General features: G+C 45.6%; 1 protein-coding gene across 3 annotated transcripts in view; it reads right to left on the bottom strand.

Moving 5' to 3' along the window:
• Positions 1 to 4,984: 4,984 nt before the first annotated feature.
• Positions 4,985 to 20,398, bottom strand: part of kif6 (kinesin family member 6) — a 489,217-nt gene continuing 473,803 nt past the window's right edge. For 2 of the 3 annotated variants that reach the window (XM_067985160.1, XM_067985163.1), the window contains exons 20-22: positions 14,758 to 14,847; positions 12,450 to 12,556; positions 4,985 to 6,790 (exon numbers count right to left, since the gene is read on the bottom strand). In XM_067985160.1, coding sequence (XP_067841261.1) covers positions 6,774 to 6,790; positions 12,450 to 12,556; positions 14,758 to 14,847 — 214 coding nt within the window. In that variant the 3' untranslated portion in view covers positions 4,985 to 6,773. The remainder of the gene's footprint in view (positions 6,791 to 12,449; positions 12,557 to 14,757; positions 14,848 to 20,398) is intronic. The other variant, XM_067985162.1, reaches the window with a different exon arrangement.

Below are 20,398 nucleotides of genomic sequence, written 5' to 3'. Positions count from 1 at the left end.
TGCACTGAAGTGTCAGCCTAGATTTTGTGCTCGAGTCCCTGGAGTGGAAGACCAAAAGTGGTAAGGAATTCCACTTGTTTGAATCTGGGGAAAAATGAGTTCGAGTGAGATTCAGTGTGATGCATATTGAATTCAACACAGTGAGTGTTTAGGGAGGAAGAAGGGCATGTAGGAGGACTAGTTAGAAGTAACAAGGAGGGAAAGTTCAGAAGAGCACTGACCCTACTAGTCTGGATAAACTAAAGAGCTGTGTGTGTGTGTGTGTGTATATGAGGGGGTGACTATCCCTCAATACTAGATCTAACCCCTTCCCTTTTCCATTAGTTTCTAAACAACAGGTTATCAGAAGTGAAATTTATTTGACTTCCATCCAATGATGCAGAGAGGTTAGCAAACATCACGAGACACCACTGTGTCGGGATTGAAAGGCCATGGTAACCCAGCGTTCTTTCAACATCTCAGTAAACAAATAAAAAACTTGAAAGGCCTCTCCATCAATTGACAGACTGATATTTAAAGTTCCAGCTATATGTGCTCGATAATGACCTCTCTCACTGCCTTGGAAGTAACTCCGTTGTGTTTCGCACAGAGGCGAGTTGGCAAGCTCAAAAAATCAACGCATCCAACACAGAAACATGTAAAACAAACCGTGTTCCTCATATTGGGTTTCTTTACACAACATTGCGTGGTAAAACCACAAATCAATTATACTCACAACAGAGAAGGCCTGTAAATCTAATTATGTAAAAACTGAATTTGGTTCAAAAATATTTTAATTACCTGACACTTACCTAGGGGGGCAAGTATAGCACTTACCATTTCAAGTATGAAACTTTCCCTTTAAATAAAAAGAACTCTCCAGGAATTTAAAGGAGCCGGTCAACATCCCCAAAAGTTTACTTCCCTCTTTCGCTGTTTAAATGTATTGACATCCTGTAAGAGTCTTCTTCATTCTGTGAATAATAAAGGCCTTTGCGTAGCATTATAAATAATCCTGGGTTGCCTCTTGGAGATACACCTGGCAAAGGGACATTGCTTACATGTCTCTCTTCTGCTGTGCACAACATAAAAGGTGTATCCACTGGGCATTAAACTAGGAAAAGCAGAGAAATTTATAACACTATGTACAAAATGTTAATGAATGATCACAATGAAATACAACTATATGCATGACTGATAAATTCAAAAGGGATTCACAAGCCTAGAAATTGCTTTTGGTGATATTAGTGGATAAAAGCTTAATGTATTCAAATGATATCCCTTTGTTCATTATTTTAGCAAAAGTTTTAATGCATTTAAAATAGCCATTAAAATAGTGGGCAGAGGAATGTCATGTGAATGTCTTAAGCATCCATCCACTAATATTGCCAATAGGAATTTCTAGGGTATAAATGGCTTTGGTGTGTGATATGTTGAGGAGATTGCCAATTGAAGAATGAGGGAGTATCACTTTATTTTCATTCTGTATTCTCTACAGGTGACTAGTACTTCACTAGTACTTTCAGGGGTAGGGTGGTGAATCTTTTAGGCTGCATTCAAAACAGGTGTAGCAAAAATCAGAGGGGGAGTTTTAACAAGCATGGGTTGCAGATGCCTGGGGGAGGGGAGGGGTGGGGGTCCGGGGCTAGCGATAAGCCCCCCTGCTCCTGACGTCATCAGTGTGAGTTGATTTTAACTGCTGCGTCACATTTACATCTGACTGACGAGCTGCCTGCCCGACTGCTTCGGGAACGGGCAGCCCACCCCCTTGCCGGACGGGTTTCCGCCGGGCCTCCAGAGGCCTACTTAAAGCGTGACTGGACCACAAAGGGAGATTGGATTCACTTTTTGGAGATTGCTGTGTTATACTGCTGCAAAGCAGCGATTGTGAGAAATGTTGAAAGCAACAACAACGATAACTTGGACTTCTATAGTGCCTTTAACGAAGTAAAACGTCCCAAGACACTTCATAGGAGCGTTATCAACCACATAAGATATTAGGACAGGTGACCAAAAGCTTGGTCACAGGTAGGTTTTCAGGTGTGTCTTAAAGGAGAGAGAGAGGTAAAGAGGCGGAGAGGTTTATGGAGGGAATTCCAGAGCTTATGGCCTAGGCAGCTGGAGGCATGGCCACCAATGATGGGACGAAGGAAATCGGGGAAGAAAAATCGGGGAAAACAAGCCCACAGGTTCTCTGCTGCCTCCCTGGAGGCCCTAGTAAAAGTGGTGAGGTCAAGAAGGGACATTCTGTTTCCAACGATCGGGAAGGATATTCCAAAGGCCACTGTCCAACCGACCTGAAGAGAGTTGACTGAGCTTTTCAGTTCCAGGAGCATCACCCTCAGGATGTGAATCCAATGCAGAAAAAGGTTCAGTGATCTGACCAGAGTAGCATAACATCTCTCTCCATTGCCCTTCCCCCTATCCCCCAGCACTCTGAACACTACCTCCCCTACATCACATTCCTTCTCCACCAGTCACAAGGGGACACTGTACCACCTCCCATTGCAAACACATTGGGGGTAATTTTAACCCCCTCAGGACGGGTGGGGGTTAAATTGTTAAAGATGGGAATCCCGACACCAACCCGCCGCGAACGCCTCTACTTCCGGTTTGACCGAGGTGGTTTGGGAGACAGACGAATAACCTGCTCTTGAGTCGGTAATTATAATATTTAAATGAGGTTCCATGCCTCAGATTTTGTCAGTGATTTGAATTTAACTCCTCCAGTACGGGTTTCCTGGGGCTCGAGAAACCCGGCAGCTAAAGGGAGGTGACAACTGCCGGATCCAGCAGGTAAGTGTTTTTCCAGCGTGGCTTGTGAGCCAGGAGGAGCAAGAGTGCTTCCCCTTGGCCCCCCAAGCAAACCTGCTGCAATCTTCCGATCCCCACCCCATCGATGTCTCCCCCCGCGATCCGATCTCTCTCCCCCAGCGATCCGATCTCTCTCCCCCCGCGATCCGATCTCTCTCCCCCCGCGATCCGATCTCTCTCCCCCGCGATCCGATCTCTCTCCCCCCGCGATCCGATCTCTCTCCCCCGCGATCCGATCTCTCTCCCCCAGCGATCCGATCTCTCTCCCCCAGCGATCCGATCTCTCTCCCCCAGCGATCCGATCTCTCTCCCCCAGCGATCCGATCTCTCTCCCCCAGCGATCCGATCTCTCTCCCCCAGCGATCCGATCTCTCTCCCCCAGCGATCCGATCTCTCTCCCCCAGCGATCCGATCTCTCTCCCCCAGCGATCCGATCTCTCTCCCCCAGCGATCCGATCTCTCTCCCCCAGCGATCCGATCTCTCTCCCCCAGCGATCCGATCTCTCTCCCCCAGCGATCCGATCTCTCTCCCCCAGCGATCCGATCTCTCTCCCCCAGCGATCCGATCTCTCTCCCCCAGCGATCCGATCTCTCTCCCCCAGCGATCCGATCTCTCTCCCCCAGCGATCCGATCTCTCTCCCCCAGCGATCCGATTTCTCCTCCTCCCGTGATCTGATCTCTCTCCCCCAGCGATCCGATTTCTCCTCCTCCCGTGATCTGATCTCCCTCCTTCCCACAAACCGATCTCTCCCCCTGCGATCTCTCCCTCCCTTCCTCCATTTGGTCCCCGGATGCTACCTCCTATTGCAGGCATTCCCGCCCGGCAGTGGGAAACGGAGTAAAGAAATTCTAATGAGGTCCTACCGTTAAATTTGGCAGGACCTCCGCCTTCCCGCTATTTACAGGTTTCTCGGCCGCTGACAGGCGCCCCCGCTCCCTTCCCACCTCCCCCTAAATATCGGGGCCACAATCGTCTCTTGCTTGCTGCCTTCACAGCAGGAATTAACAGCATTCTGTTTTCACATGGTCGCTATTGCAGAACAAGGAAGTCTTCTCATGACTCCTTTCTCACTTCACTCTGGCCACTTTCTTTCCATGAGCACTATTCCATCCTGCTTGCAACTTGCTTCTTCTCACTCTCAGCAGGTGCACTACATGAAGAAGCCCCACAGGAGTGCACATTCCTTTTCAATAGCCACTCAATAATTCTCTCCTACTCTTTCTGCAGGAAGCAATGGCTTACAACACTAGGGAGAGGAGCAAGCTCGTGGCAGTAGCAGGTTTTGAAGGCTTGAGTGCAAGCAGGAGTTGCAGTAAAGTATCCTGTTCTGATTGGGAAAGGCATGGAAAGAGGGGGAGGGGAGTGGAAGGTTTGATAGTTCTGGGGCTAAAGTCAATGTTGCAGGGCTGTACAGAGAGCAAGAGAGATGTAAAGGGGCAGTCTTACCTTGGCAGTCCAGGTGAGGTCATTGAATTTTTTCCTTCACTGCAGCCAGGTGCCAGGAGCAATGCTTGTGGTACTTACATGTTCTTCCGTTTTCTCCATTGCTGCTAAGAAACTTGTCTGGGCATCCGTCGCCCATCGGAGGGGAAGAGGTACTTCTTCCTGCCCATGACTGGGTCTATGAGTACCTCCATTGCTGCTTCTGAGAATCTGGGGGCCCTGGTTGACACCACGTTGCCTGCTGGTCAATAATATCACAGTCCGCTATCCACCATTGAGTGCACCTCCTCTTTAAGGTGCTGTGTGCTACCTTTAAGAAGCAGCTGCCATGGCGGATTTTCCACCCTCCCAATCCTCAAACTGCCTAAAGGGAGCGCGATTAGACCTGGCAGCTCGCTGACTGCATTTAAATTAGGCCCGGCCATGAAAATGGCACAGGCCCTCTGCTGACTCCATAATCGGGCAGGCAGAATACATGCCCTGCCCACCACCCTCCCGATTTACACTGCCCCCAGTGTCTTCAGATACTGCCGGCAAAGGAAGGCAGAAGACTGCTCCAGATGCTATAAGAAGGTGTGCAGATCCTGGTTGTAAACTCTGATTTATGTTGTAGACCACTTCACAACTGTTGAGATCTTACATCATTAAAGGTTCAAAAACTTGAGAAAAAGACTTATTTATTCACAGATTAAAAAATGATGGTCAGAACTCCTTCTAAAACTTAGCTACAAAAATAAAAATTCTCATTAACGTTAGTATCCTTTTTGTTTATTTCAGTGTTTTTGGTGGAAACTTTTAGCATACACAGTGAACAACTGACATTGAGGCTGACAATTTTAAATTGACAATCCGAGTTTGAAGAGCTATGGTTAAAAGGAGCACAAATAAAGAGATGTCAGGAAGTTGTAATTAGGTGATGCCAAGATTGGACTTTAAAAACCTGAAGGAGGAAGGAAAGATTGAGGGAGGTGTGGAGTTCTATAGCTCTGGAGTCAATCCTGATTTCAACAAAGTCAAGATTGTAGGGAGAGGGTAGGGTGTGCAGGAGGGCATATTTCTTATGGGAGAGGAAATACACCCAATAGAGAGGGTCAAGGATGGTTCTATCAGAGGGAAGCTGCAGGCTGGAGGTGATGGAAGGCAGATGACAAGCTTTTTCTGGTATCTTGTTCAGCAGTGTGAGGGTTGCTAGAAAGAACATCTCCAGGCAGAACAGCAGTCCTCCAGTCTTGCACAACCTTGAGTTCTCTAGACTTTTATCTGTTGTTGAGGGGAAAAGAAAGAGGAGATCGAGCTTCTCAGAGACATCACTAGCAATAGAGATGTGGGAGTTCGACCGGGGGGTCGGGGGGATCATGGAGTCTGAGGATTTTTGCAACCAAAAATGTCAATTGCTGAGGATGTAAATAAGGGTGACTTGTGAGAGATACATGAAGAATTGAAAGAATCAACATTTCCGATTCAGTAGACCATGATGCTTCAGCTTGAGCTAATTGTCAATTTTCACACCTCCGCTAATTATGGGATAGGGTTCCACGGGTGCCTTCTGGTATCTCATCCAAGTGGCCATTATTCATCCATGAACCTATAGAATAAGTATTCAGCAGGCTACTTAACCACAGGGGAATCACTGCTGAGCCCAATTCTATCTTCATTCAACATCCACAGATGTGCTTTGCCAGCAGGGATCAGGTCCAACTGGTCTATGCCGGTGTTTATACTCCACTCGAGCCTCCTCCCACCCTACTTCAGCTCACCCTATCAGAGTATCCTTCTATTCCTTTCTCCCTCATGTAATTATCTAGCTTCCCCTTAAATGCATCGATGGTATTCATCTCAACTACTCCATGTGGTAGCGAGTTCCACCTTCTAACCACTCTCTGGGTAAAGAAGTTTTTTCTCCTGAATTCTTTGTTGGATTTATTTGTGACTATCTTATATTTATGGCCCCTATTTCAATTTCACAACTTGCTATGGCGGGATTTAAACTCACTACTGCTGAGTTGCCAATCCAGTACTAACCGGTAAGCTCAACAAGTCCACTGTAGGCTACCGTACCAAACATCATTTCCGTGATAGTTCTGTTGACAGTGACATCATCAGTGCTCATCATCCGCAAAAAGGCACGGAAAGGCACAGATTAAGAAAAGGATGAGGAAACTAAGGGCCAAAGGCCTACAGAACAGGACACCATCAAGTGTGAAAAGAGCAGCAAGGAATCAAGATGTATTAGATGGCTTGGATTTCAAAGCCTGTAGATTGTAGGAGGAAGGGTACACTGAAGGAGATGCTGCGGATGGTCAGTAATAAGTCTCTGCGACTATTTGATTCTTAAAAAGGAGTTGTGATGGCGAACTCTCCATTATAACGCATAGGCAGAAGGTTTACAGAAAAATCGCAGCCTATTCCTTTTTCAAACACATTCAATAACAGTTATAAAATGTTGTTCTTCCCCTGATTCTGAAGTCTGAATGCAGCGTCCTGGAGCCTTTCAAGCATTAATTACTGTTGAACAGTCTTGAACTCCACCGGGAGCTATTTATTTCTCTGACCTGCAAAATAAAATAATTTTATTAGGGTCAGCATTTGTATGGATTGCTTTTGAGGTTTTTTTCACTTTGATTGGAGAATCGATGCCTCAAATTGCTATTTTTAAATCTCTCTCCCATTTTATAAATTATTTTCCAGCCCCATTTATTAGTTCCCCCCTCCTTCTACAATATTTCCTCCACAGGGAAGGCAGGCAAGTGACTTGCTTGCCCCAGGAAGGACGCTGCTCTATTACTGACCACCAGGAGGCACAGGAGAGCAGTGAGAGTTTTCCTGATGCTCAATCTGTTTCTCTCTCTGGAACCTATACTCCTTATCTTTCCAGCCGGTATCAGCCTGAACCCAGCCGGGTCCACATGGGGAACAACAGCGACGTTTAGATTCTAGTACAGTTTTAAGCGATGTTACAGTTAGAATAGCTTGTTGGAACATTTCCCCACTGACAGTGTCTTCAGGTGACCTGCTGCACCACAGAGGAGTGAGGAATGCACAGTCTTTGCGACTCCCTCACAAGCTAAGTTTCTCATTGCAGTCATCTCACCCAGAGAGAAAGAGATAGAGAGTGAGGCAGAGTTATCCCCTACCACCTTCTAGTAGTTGCTTTCAAAGTGGGAAATAACTGAACCTCGGGAGCTGGGTCGCTTGCCCAGCCACAGATGGTACAAGCTGCAAAGGAGAACAAGGAAGCGTGAGGAAGACAAAATTTCTGGGATTGGTCCCCTTTATAAATAAATAACCTTACAGCCTAAGTGATGCAGTCTCCTTCAAGACTGGCCTCTCACCTCCTGCAGCTGGAGTCAAAATTGAAACTTAGTAAGCTCTCTGATACTCTCACAGCAACTAAAGTCAAATTAGTTTGTCCTGTTTTTATGTGGTTTGCTCCAGGAGAGTCAAGAGAGAGGACAAGTATATATATATATATAATATATGTATGTATGTATGTAATAGGGAAAGTTACTTTCGCCATAGAGAATAAGGAAAAGACTTCATATGTTCTCTATCTATCTATCTATCTATCTATCTATCTATATATATATATATATATAGAGAGAGAGAGAGAGAGAGAGTACATATGAAGTCTTTTCCTTATTCTCTATGGCGAAAGTAACTTTCCCTATTACATACATACATACATACATATATGATCTGTGTAATATCACACAGATTTGATTCAAAATGCTGCTTTTTCTTTCTAATTATTTGCTGGACGAGGTTTTACACAATTGTTACAAATAAAACAGAACAAGAATGAACTTCTTAGTGCTGCAATCCAATAGACCATACTCTGCTGAGAGCAGGTGTTGAGACTGAGGTTTAAACTCCTCTGTGAGATATTTTTAGTGCACTGGTTAATGCATTTCCATCAAATTCTAGTGTATTATTTTAACAAAGTTACTAATTTGCTTATTTTAAATTCCTGTTAAAATGAGTGGGCTATCTATTTTAACTACATATTTAGGCAGTTTATTTTAATGAGTTAATATTTTAACTGTCATTATCCCATTTATTTTAAAGGGCTAACAATTTTAACTAAATATTTAACTCATTTAAAATAAATGAGTTAATGACTTAGTTAAAATAATGGACCAAGAACTCGTCGCAAATGCATGAACCAATGTGGTAAAAGCAGTGCATAGAGAAGATTTGCTGAGTTGAGTGTGATCTTTTTAGCTTTTGGATAGTGATCTCCAACACTGTTTCAAGATATTAGCAGAAGAGTGACTTAATTTCAGCACTAAATGGAATGAATTCAGAAATCTCCATTTGAAAGGCCACTGTAAAAGGGTTTGGATGATGTAAAATGCTGTGCAACAAGAAAGGTCACAGTTTTCAGTGAAGCTTACACTGAATTAAGTATCTGTAATTTTCCTCTCCTGTGTAACATAGCCTTGTTGTGCAGGTCACTGTGAATGTCTCTTGTTTGAGGAGCTTGTTTCTGGCTAACTGCTTAATATGCACTTTCTGCAGCTCTATTACATGCCCTCTGTCACTTTGCACACCTTAATGCCCTTGCTTCTCAGGCCGTCTATAACAACAGCCACTTTCTCCAGAGCATAAAAAGTATGTACTCTGGACAAAACCTGGGCTTGGAGTTTCTGTATGATAGCCACCCAGATATTAGCTTAATCTGGGCGGAATCGAATGAAATAGAGCGAAAGATCACGGAATTTTAAGCGTGAGTGAGTTGCGCCCACAACCACCTTACACCCGAGTATCCGCGATCTTTTACGCTGGCACAAAAGGCCATTTTCCCGAAGCTGTCCCCACCCACAAAACTGGCCACCCCCTCCCAGGTCAGGATGGCGAGTTTCTGCCGATTGCGCCCTTTCGGCGGTCTTTATCGCGTTGTGCCCAGGTTTTTTCCGATTACGCCCCGGTGGAAACTCCACGGCCTACAGTATAACATGTACAGTGACAGTCATATATCTCAATTAACTCTTTGCCCACATCATAATCAACAAGACCAATTAGGGCTGAGAAAATGAACTGTTACAAAAGAGCTGGATCAATATCTATTGGGTTATAGGGATAAATAGAGACCGAAACAATTGAATGGGGACGTAGAAGGTCTCCATACTGCTAAAGGCAGAGCAAGGGAGAAGGTTGTTGTATGGAGAACAGCAGACCATGGTTCAATATTGTGGAGTTTTGCTCAATCATCTTTGGGGATCATGGAAAATTTATACAAAACCTTCTGTCAGCAGATGGAATGAATGGAGTAGGGTCTGTGGAAGTGTGGACTGTACTTGGCTGCAAGCCCTGTGGCTGCCTGCACTGGCAAACTTGTGATTCCTTCCCCTTGACAAGTTTCTCATCTCAGCTGCTGGTCACGGGTGGGTGCAAAACAAAAACCAGGCACTTCCCCAAAAAAAGAGGGAGGGGCCAGAGTCACCATGGGCCCGTTAAGGGAAAGCTCTGGCTGCAAGTCACTCATCTACACTCAGCTGGTACAAAGTCCAGTCCCAAGAATTTTTCTTTTTCTTCGTCAGCTGGATCCTTGAGACAAAAGGAAACCCATCATTATAATGTTTAAGAGTCTCCACATCAAACTACGTAGAATCTACACAGGGAGAGTTTCTGTTTGTCTGATGTGGAGTACATACTCTCTCCACAGAGACATCCCTATTTACCTAAGAGAAGACAGCTTAAGCAAAGGCTGGCAGAGACAAGGCTTAGGGACTCTCAAGTGTGAAATGGGATATTGCTGCAATTTAACCAGTTAAAGCAACACAGCTCATCAACATTAGCACCAATAAGCTTCTTGCTACCTGTCCAGCCAGGACCACCCTATTTATCTGGGCATTGACTTAAACTTGGAGTTGAGCAGGAGGAATCCCAGCCTCCAGTGATAGGTCTACCCCTCCCTTTAGTGGGCTGAGCTGGCTGATTAATCAACAGTGCCATGAAATATCTTGGACATATCCTCTCCATCACAAAGACCTACTTCCACCTTCGTAACATTGCCTGTCTCAGCCTCTGCCTCAGCCCATCTGCTGCTGAGACCCTCATCCATGCTTTTGTTGTCTCCAGACTTGTCCAATCCAATGCTCTCTTGGCCGGCCTCCCATCTTCCATCCTTCATAAACTTAAGCTCATTCAAAACTTTGCAGCCCATATCCTAACTCACACCAAGTCCCATTCACTCATTACCCCTGTATTCGCTGACCTACATTGGCTGACCTACATTGGCTCCCAGTCCAGTAACGCCTCGATTTTAAAATTCACATCCTCGTGTTCAAATCCCTCCATGGCCTCACCTCTCCCTATCTCTTTACCCTCCTCCAGTCCTACAATTGTCTGAGATCTCTGCTTTCCTCCAACTCTGTCCTCGTGCATCCCCCACTTCTCTCGCCCCACCATTGGCGGCCGTGCCTTCAGCTGTCTAAGCTCTGGAATTCCATCCCTATACCTCTTCCTGCTTCTTAAAACCTACCCCATTGACCTCACCTGTCCTAATGTCTCCTTCTTTGCATCAATGTCAATTTTTGTCTCATTACGCTCCTGTGAAGCGCCTTGGGACGTTTTATTATATTAAAGGTGCTATATAAATGCATGTTGTTGTTGTTGACATGTCCAGTTCAGATATAGGATTACAGAGCATCGACATGGCTCCAAACATCTAACAGCAGGCAAGTCACCTGGGAGCCAATATGTTCGCTAAAAGACCCCATTTACCTCTCCCCAAGGGCGGATTGTTGACCAAGGGCGGGAAGAACAGGGAATGGAGAAAAAAATCCCTCAAATTCAAAAGAAATGTCGACTTCTTCTGCCTTTTGATATGTCTGTTACCTGTTTGAAATTTGTCGTACCTGTAATCACACAAGCCACTGTTTACTGAGTGCTGGCAGCTCGTGACTGATTAGATAACAAAGCACTGAACCACACTAGTGATAACACCATCTGTCCACAGGCAGATATCAGCTGGGCAAATGGAAAATTCAGATGTGGGTGTAAAGAATTTTTCAGATTTAAACAAAAAATTCCAAATCACCCCAATACACACAAATATAAAACAATATTTTAGGGTATTTTTTGCCTGCCACTCTGACAGGACAATTTTAATTTTGCTAAGCTAACTTACTCAACTGTGATTTGATATGGCAAATCGCAATTCAACTGTGAATGGATAAGGGAACAAACTGAATTGCGATTTGCTAAGCTAACAATCTGAACTGCTCTAAAAACTAGCGGGCAAGGCAAACAAAATTGCTATGGAGGCAAGAGCAACGCCTGTCAAATATACATTAGAAATTCATTCAAAGCACATTGTTGTGAGATGGGCTGGAGGTACAGGAGATTGTGGTACAGATAGACTGCAGGGCCTTTTTAATGAAATATTTACTGGGGAGTGGGCAATATCAGACTGTAGGGGCCTACACAGACCTGTATAATGTCAGAGGGGGATTGATTTGTTTTGCAGGGGTGGTGTGGGGTTTAATTTTTGATTTTTTAAAAACGCTATTTTGTACATCTTCCAGCATTTTAGAATAGATATTACCGGCAGCACATTGCGAGAAATCATGGTCATGCAGTCCATATGCAGTTATTTTCAGCATGACATTAATTTAGTGAGAGACTGTCAGCTGATGTTAGGACTGTTACTGTAAAACAAACAGGTTGAATTATGCAAATTGTCAGAGGGGGCTGAAAATCCACGGCCCTTCCAGCGCTCCCCTGCGTGGCGGGACTCCGGATACGCAGGGTCCTGGCCATCCCTGGGAGCTCCTGGTAGAACGAATGAGACTAAGTATTCTGGCCTGTCGTTCGGCATAAGTGGATCCCGCCTGGGAGGGAGGGGTGGGGGGGTTCAGGTCTGGGTTGTGGCCTGGACCAGTGAAGATCAATGTGGAGTGGGTGGGGGCGGTGTCTCAGTGCCCCACTGAGATCCAGCACCTGTTGCATTTTACGGCCTCCTCCCTCTGGCCGGTACCTGTGACTTGCCCCTAGTGGTGTGGGCGTCAGCTCGGTTTATTCAAATTGGGCGACCTCCCGCTGACCCTGCTTACTTTGGGTAGTGTCCGCGCCGGAGGTCGCAGGTGAGCACGTTACATTGCAATGAACAACCCGTGCATTTTGTCGGCCCAGGAACTGTGTGTGGCTCCTATCCCCCTCTCTTCCCCTCCCCTCCCCCTGAGAGTTTCACCCACTCTTTGGTCTCACCTTTCTTCTGCATGAGGTTTTGTCTTGCTCGAACGAATGCCAAAATGTCAGCATCGGTCTGTCCGTCACCGGTCAGGGGAATGGATGAGTCGAGGCTTGAAGGCAATCTGGGGGAGATGATTGGCACATATATAAACATTAAAACCAAAACTCAAAAAAGTCTGTCACTTTCAGCCAAAGTAAATGAATTAAAGAAGTGGTAGTGAGCACATGAAGCCACTGGATGTAACGTTTATTCCTGGAGTGAGAGGGACTACGGAACTCAGGGTGATTCAGGTCTTCACAAGTGGAATGCAACAACTTCCTGTGCAGGAAGTGCTGGAAATGTACAGCCAATCCATCAGCCCCTGAGAAGATAACAGCCTGCTTTTATAAGCTGCTGTTTCTCACTGGATCAACCCAGCTGTCGGCCCCAGTCAATTTAGTTTTGGATTTGCTGCTAGTTGATTGAGACAAGCTTGTGGGGAGCCCAGTAGCACCCCACTAAATCTAGTGTGGGAGAAGCCACGGTCAGATGAATGATTTGGGTGGGAACCTTCATCAGGGTCCAGGGTAGGGTCGCCAACTCTGGTCGGGTGTATTCCTGGAGGTTTCATCACATGACCTCCCGCCTCGAACCACCCCGCCCCCACAATCCTGCCATTGGTCCATCCTCCGGGCGTCACTGCTTTCCCAAGGCCAATTGGAAAGGGAATAGACGTTATTACCCAATCGGATTCATGTTGACTGTTAGTCAAACAGCCATCTTTCCCCATCTCTAATATTTTTATAACTAATAAATGAAAGTGTTTGAAGAAAATGAAAAACAAACAATTTTGTTTAATGCCCCTCTGATTTTTCTCCTATTGCTCGCAGCAGTGTCCTAGAGATTAATCTTCAATTCCTGGAGACTCCAGGACAGTCCTGGAGGGTTGATAACTCTACCCCAGCTTCTTTCTCTTTCATAGAAGCTGGTCGACCTTCTCTGCCCTTTCACCAATTTTCTGACGCCTGGAAGAGTTAAGCAAGTTGACAGTGGCTGGGATATCAAGACAGCTGGTGGGCTAAAGGCAGGGGGTAAATTGGGAATTAGAGAGTGAATTTGTGAGGGGCCTGGGGAGAGTATTTTTCCAGAGGTTTGTTGATGAATTTGTTATTAGGTAACTTGGGATAACTTTGGTTTGCTTGGGGCTATTTTGTTAGCTGCTGTTTGTATAAATTACATAGAATTACATAGAATTTACAGCACAGAAACAGGCCATTCGGCCCAACTGCTCTATGCTGGTGTTTATGCTCCACCCTACTTCATCTAACCCTGTCAGCATAACCTTCTATTCCTTTCTCCTTCATGTACTTATCTAGCTTCCCCTTAAATACACCATAAAAGTTTACTCTGCACTGTAAAGATTTATTTTGTGCAGCACTGGTGAGTAATTTTTGCACTATTACAGCTTAGGGCTGGCTGTGGTCACTGCTAGCGTTCATAGATAATAATGCCAGAAAATTAAAACATGTTTTATGCACCACATATAAATAATCTTCTCCTCCACTGTCTTGACTCATTGTAATGTATTGATTTGCGGTCAGCTACGGTTACCCTTGCCTTTAGTTGCTCGGACTCAAGCTGAGGTTTTGAATCCAGCCCAGGCCTTTCCCTCCCGGTTCTTTCCACCTCCTATCCATAAATGCTGCCCTCTGACGCAAAACACGAACGTGGTGCTGGTGCCGATTTACACCTTAAAAGTGTTGCTCATCCTTGACCAGGAGGATCCCTGATCACCTATGCTGGTTCCCGTAATGATGCAGGTAGACCTCCAGACTGCACTGCTCCCTCGCCCTATGTGCAGCATTGTGAGTTGGGAATTGGGAACTGGCACAGGTGAGGTGGAATCCTCCCGGGAGACTTGCGCACTGTTTTCATTAGTCGGCCTTGGTCAAAACTGCAACTAGTGCTTGTGAACAACACGTCCTATTTGTCGCAATTTTGGCTGCTTAAAGTGAACATGAAAACAAATACTTGGGTCACGTGCTGTATTGTGTGTCGACCACGTGTTGACAAAAGAGCCAGAGGGGAGATGAGGAGAAATCTTTGTACTCAGCGAGTTGCTATGATCTGGAACGCACTGCTTGGAAGGGAAGCAGGTTCAACAGTAACTTTCAAAGGGCAATTGGATAAATACTTAAAAAGAAAAACATTTGCAGGGCTATGGGAAAAGGACAGGGAGCCGGCACAGGTACAATGGGCTGAATGGCCTCCTTCTGTGTTGTAAGATTCTATGATTCTACGATCTGTTAGAGGTCGACAGCAGACTATAAATGAAGGTCTTACCTGAGAATAGAAGAAGGTGGTTTGTAGGACCTGGCACTGCTTTGTGCAGCGGAGTCTCCACTCATATAACCGCTACTTGTTTCAACACTGCTGTAAATCATGAGAAAGAGCCAGAGGAACAGTTAATATATTCCAGTGATTACCACACCCAAACCGCCTCACATCCTCAAGTGTGCACTGCTAATGAAACTAGCGTGCCCCTATATCAAATCTGTCCAGAAATGGCTTAACCTCACAGCACAAAGCAGGGTCAGCATATTTGCATAATTCTGAGATGCTTTGGGTGCATCTCTCTTGACGGGCTGAGAATGACGGGACTGCAATGTTGGGCACCAGCAGTAAGTGAAGGGCTGCTGGATGCACGCCAGGCAATTATCCAGCCTGGTGCGCCAGGCAATTATCCAACCTGGTACACCAGGCAATTATCCAACATGGGGATGGGATGCATCTTCTCCAATGCCCAATTTGTGCTGTGTGGCTTGAGTGCCTTCAGAGAGTAGAATGCGGCCTAACTCGCATTGACATTGGGGGGTGGGTCTAATGAACCTAGTGTACAGCTTGTGCTCACGTTCCCAGGACCTTCAAGCTCTCCTCCCACATTGGGGTGCACTGGACTGCTTAGGTCTCCGTGCTTGATATTTTTCAGGGAGTAGGTGCCTGTTGCACTTCAAAGAATATTACAGCACAGAAACGAGCCATTTGCCTACCAATTCTGCACCAGTGTTTTTCTGCACAAGAGCCATCTAGTTTAATCCTACTGTCCTGCCCACTCCCCTTACCCTCTAACATTCCTCTTTCTCAGGCAACGATCTAATTTACTTTTAAAAGAACGTGATACTTAATATTCACAAAGCACCTCACTTCTTTCCCAGTGCATTCTCCCAGTACCTGAGACTAGGGGTGGTAGTGTGAGGCTGAAATGAGGCGTGAATGCTGTTAGTCTGCACCTGATAGCATCCTTACCACGGAATGGCTGCAGATACCTAGGTGAAATTAAATGTTGTGCCAATCAGGTGCCTTTCTCCATATTCTCTTTGCAAAGAAAAATGTTGTCCACAATCATCGGCAAAAAACAGCCAGGGCTACACTGCGACCCCTGAGGTCTGCATGAGGAGGAAGCTCTTCACCCCTGCAGGAGAGATGCAGGAGAGGCAGTGAGAGATGGGAAATTGGGAGGTGAACTAACAGGAACAGGTTGGTGATGCCAGGGATCGTCTACAATGCAAGAGTTGTTGCAGTGCCCAGATGTTCAATGTTATTGAAAGGTGTCCTATCATTTGCTTGGTTACATCTTCAAAATCACGTGTGAGAGTCTATTCACTCAAAAGTAGCCACTTTGTAGCCTTCTTAGGTGATGCTCTGCAAGAAGATGATAGATGATGATCGTTTTGAAGAGCAGCCTGGCACCTACAGCTCCACAACTCCTTGGTTACATTTTCTTCTCATGGCACCGTACTTACTCGAGGACCAGCCCAGATACACCCACTCAGGGGGGGGGGGATTTTCTTAGCGAGCCAGAGGGAATAATCAGTGTAATCAGGCAGAGTACAGTCTGTATACCCAGTGGTATGGGCACCTGTGGGTAGAGTTTTGACAGCGTCTATGATGCTGGACACTCCTGGCTTTCATCCTCTCGTCCTCCATATCTTCGTCATTCTCTTCCTCACAACAGAGTTACAAGGGGATTCCTAAAGGGAAGTCCACAGCGACCTCAAAACATGCAGAAATACTAAAGTAGTCACTAGAACTTTGTTAATAAACTGTACAGCCCATGTAATCCTTAGTTGGTTTCAGTCTTGAACTGATTTGCAGGTTCCAAACAAAGTTTCAGCGACGGCCCCCACTGTCCTCTCCCACCTCTGCGACACCATACTCCACCTGATTATGCCACCTTTGTAGTGGCATTGCATCCTGGGAGTGAGATAGGAGCAGAAATGCAGGAAAATAACGTGGAGAAGGAAGTCACACCGACCCGCTGGCATTTACACGTGGCACCTCTGTACCGCTTGAAATCGGGCGATATATGGGAGGGAAATCCAAACTCAATTGTTTATTAACAACTGAAGTGAGACAATCTGGCCGACAAATTCCTGGACTACCTGTCTCCATTTTTGAGGAGAAGAGCAACATTCTCTGTACCTCTCTCGTTTCCCTCGCTATTTCTCTCTCCCTCTGTCTGTAAACCTCTGCTGTCTCCAACTCTGTTCTGCATGTCTCCCATTATTCCTTTCACATATATAGATAAATAGCCAGATACATAGATAGATACGTAAATAGATAATACTCGTATGCACATAAAAGAAATGGGAAATGTTTCTTTATTGCCCCTTGGGGGTATTTCATTACATGAATGGAAATACAACCTACAACAGAGAAAATACAAAATGATTGTTGTGACTGAAAGTCATAGTGACAGCTGACATATATTACAGGGCAAGGTATTTGTCTTAAATAATGATGTGTGAAAAGGAAGCCAAGCAGATAACTAAGATGATATTTCAAGTGCGGCAGACAGCGCAATGATATCCCTGTCACTACGTTTCCACAGATATGACTATATCAGATCATTTATCAGACATTTCTCTAACTATTATTCACAATTATAATTCCCTAACCTCATTTTCCGTTTTCTCCCCTCCTCTCCTGAGGGTGCCGGCCTGCCGCAGTAAAGTTTCATGCACTCTGGTACCTCACCCAAATGCCCATTCTTCATGCGTAAGCCTAGATACTGAGTGTCAACAGGCTGTTTGACCATGGAGATATTACAGCTGAGCTCATCCTGTTGTCACCTGATATCCATATAACCTGCATGTTCCAGCTGGGATCACAACAGGGGTCTAACAAATGCATCAGGAACTTAGAAACTATTATTGGTGGACAAACACTTAATGCAGCTGCCATTTGACAGAACTGATGTAAAATAAATGCATTAACTCCTCTGGTAAGATAACAGACTGTAATGGCATTCTTCTACTTATATCGGCAATAGTATGGATTGTATTTAATTTCAATCTGATGCTATGCAATAAAACATCCACCAGATGGCAATATTGGTACACTCTTGTGGTCTTCATTCAACATCAGGAACTGAACTTTCTTTTATTCGTTCATGGGATGTGGGCGTCGCTGGCAAGGCCAGCATTTATTGCCCATCCCTAATTGCCCTTGAGAAGGTGGTGGTGAGCCTCCTTCTTGAATCGCTGCAGTCCATGTGGTGAAGGTTCTTCCACAGTGTTGTTAGGTAGGGAGTTCCAGGATTTTGACCCAGCGACGATGAAGGAACGGAGATATATTTCCAAGTCGGGATGGTGTGTGACTTGGAGGGGAACATGCAGGTGGTGGTGGTCCCATGCGCCTGCTGCACTTGTCCTTCTAGGTGGTAGAGGTCGCGGGTTTGGGAGGTGCTGTCGAAGAAGCCTTGGCGAGTTGCTGCAGTGCATCCTGTGGATGGTACAGGCTGCAGCCACGGTGTGCCGGTGATGAAGGGAGTGAATGTTTAGGGTGGTGGATGGGGTGCCAATCAAGCGGGCTGCTTTGTCCTGGATGGTGTTGAGCTCTGGAGTGTTGTTGGAGCTGCACTCGTCCAGGCAAGTGGAGAGTATTCCATCACACTCCTGACTTGTGCCTTGTAGATGGTGGAAAGGCTTTGGGGAGTCAGGAGGTGAGTCACTTGCCGCAGAATACCCAGCCTCTGACCTGCTCTTGTAGCCACAGTATTTATGTGGCTGGTCCAGTTAAGTTTCTGGTCAATGGTGACCCCCAGGATGTTGATGGTGGGGGATTCGGCAATGGTAATGCCGTTGAATGTCAAGGGGAGGTGGTTAGACTCTCTCTTGGTCATTGCCTGGCACTTGTCTGGCGCGAATGTTACTTGCCACTTATGAGCCCAAGCCTGGATGTTGTCCAAGTCTTGCTGCATGCGGGCACAGACTGCTTCATTATCTCAGGTGTTGCAAATTGAACTGAACACTCTGCAATCATCAGCGAACATCCCCATTTCTGACCTTTCGATGGAGGGAAGGTCATTGATGAAGCAGGTGAAGATGGTTGGGCTTGGGACACTGCCCTGAGGAACTCCTGCAGCAATGTCCTGGGGCTGAGATGATTGGCCTCCAACACCCACTACCAATTGTGCTAGGTATGACTCCAGCCACTGGAGAGTTTTCCCCCTGATTCCCATTGACCTCAATTTTACTAGGGCTCCTTGGTGCCACACTCGTTCAAATGCTGCCTTCAGGTCAAGGGCAGTTACTCTTACCTCAAACACAGTGAGGCCTGCTGTGTGCAAGAGAGAAAGATTTCAATTCATTTTGTGCCTTTTACGACATCCCAAAGCACTCTGCAGCCAATGAAGTACTTTTGAAGTGTAGTCACTGTTGCAATGTAGGAAACGTGGCAGCCAATTTGCACATAGCAAGGTCTCACAAACAGCAATGAGATAAATGACCAGATAATCTGTTTTAGTGATGTTGACTGAGGTATAAATATTGGCCTGGACACTGGGGTGAACTCCCCTACTCTTCTTTGAAATAGTGCCATGGGATCCTTTATATCCACTTGAGAGGGTAGTCAGGGCCTCAGTTTAACATCTCATCCAAAAGACAGTGCAGCACTCCCTCAGTACTGCTCTGAAATATCAGCCGAGGTTATATGCTCAAGCAGGACTTGAACCCACAACCTCAGAGGTAAGAGTGCTACCCATTGAGCTGACACTTTGTGTGCAGTTTGACAGTTCATTTCCAAGTCACTCCCAATGAACTCAGTTCCTGAAAGTGTACCTGCAGGTGTTTGGTTCCATGCAAAAATATTCATTCTATCATTGGGGGTAGGAGGAAGGGCACTGAATGAGGTAGTGACTTCCACACTCTGTGGGGTAAAGTAGGAGCGCCCTCACCCTCCAATTTTGTCCCCATTTCTCCTGAAGGCAGTGACTCATGGTCAGTTGCAACTCTCTGAAACTGCACCCAAGTGACTATTTTCATGTACGAGCCTAGATTGTGAGCAAAAGCAGACTATTCAACCATGGGGGAAGAGGAGAAGGGGAGATTGGAAATCAAAGATAAGCCTATTTCTATCATCACTTGACATCAGCCTATAATTACACACACGTTATAGTAATGGATAGCAAATAGGAGCGGGAACTCTTGCCTACCCAGCGTCACCAACTATAGTGCCCCTTTCAAGACCAATTCAGTAAGGACCACTCTCCTTCCTGTTCCGGATGGCACAGCCGCACATGCATTGAAACTTTCAACTTCGATGGGGCCGATATCGATCAGGCACCCATTATACACATAGCCCGATATTACTTTCCATGGAAATTGGGCGGTGTGTATAACAGGCGACCGATCTGATATCGCCCCTGGCGAAGTTGAAAGCTCTGCCCATAATGCAGTACGACAGGTTCATTACAAACCTGCACAACACAGCCTAAAATTTAAACCGTGCGATATTAACATATGGAGGCATAATGCCTTTGAATTAAATTAATTGAGCCACTATTTTTAAGAAGCCATTAACCAGCTTAAAATAAATGGGTAAATGCCTCTGTTAAAATAGCACACAGAGTAATTTCACAATACCAGTCAGAGTAATTTCACAATACTTAGCAGAATAATTTTACATTACTGGGCAGAGTAAT

The sequence above is a fragment of the Heptranchias perlo genome, chromosome 5 (genome assembly GCF_035084215.1).
Source record: "Heptranchias perlo isolate sHepPer1 chromosome 5, sHepPer1.hap1, whole genome shotgun sequence".
Taxonomy (NCBI): domain Eukaryota; kingdom Metazoa; phylum Chordata; class Chondrichthyes; order Hexanchiformes; family Hexanchidae; genus Heptranchias; species Heptranchias perlo.
This window is presented reverse-complemented; position numbering and strand designations above follow the sequence as displayed.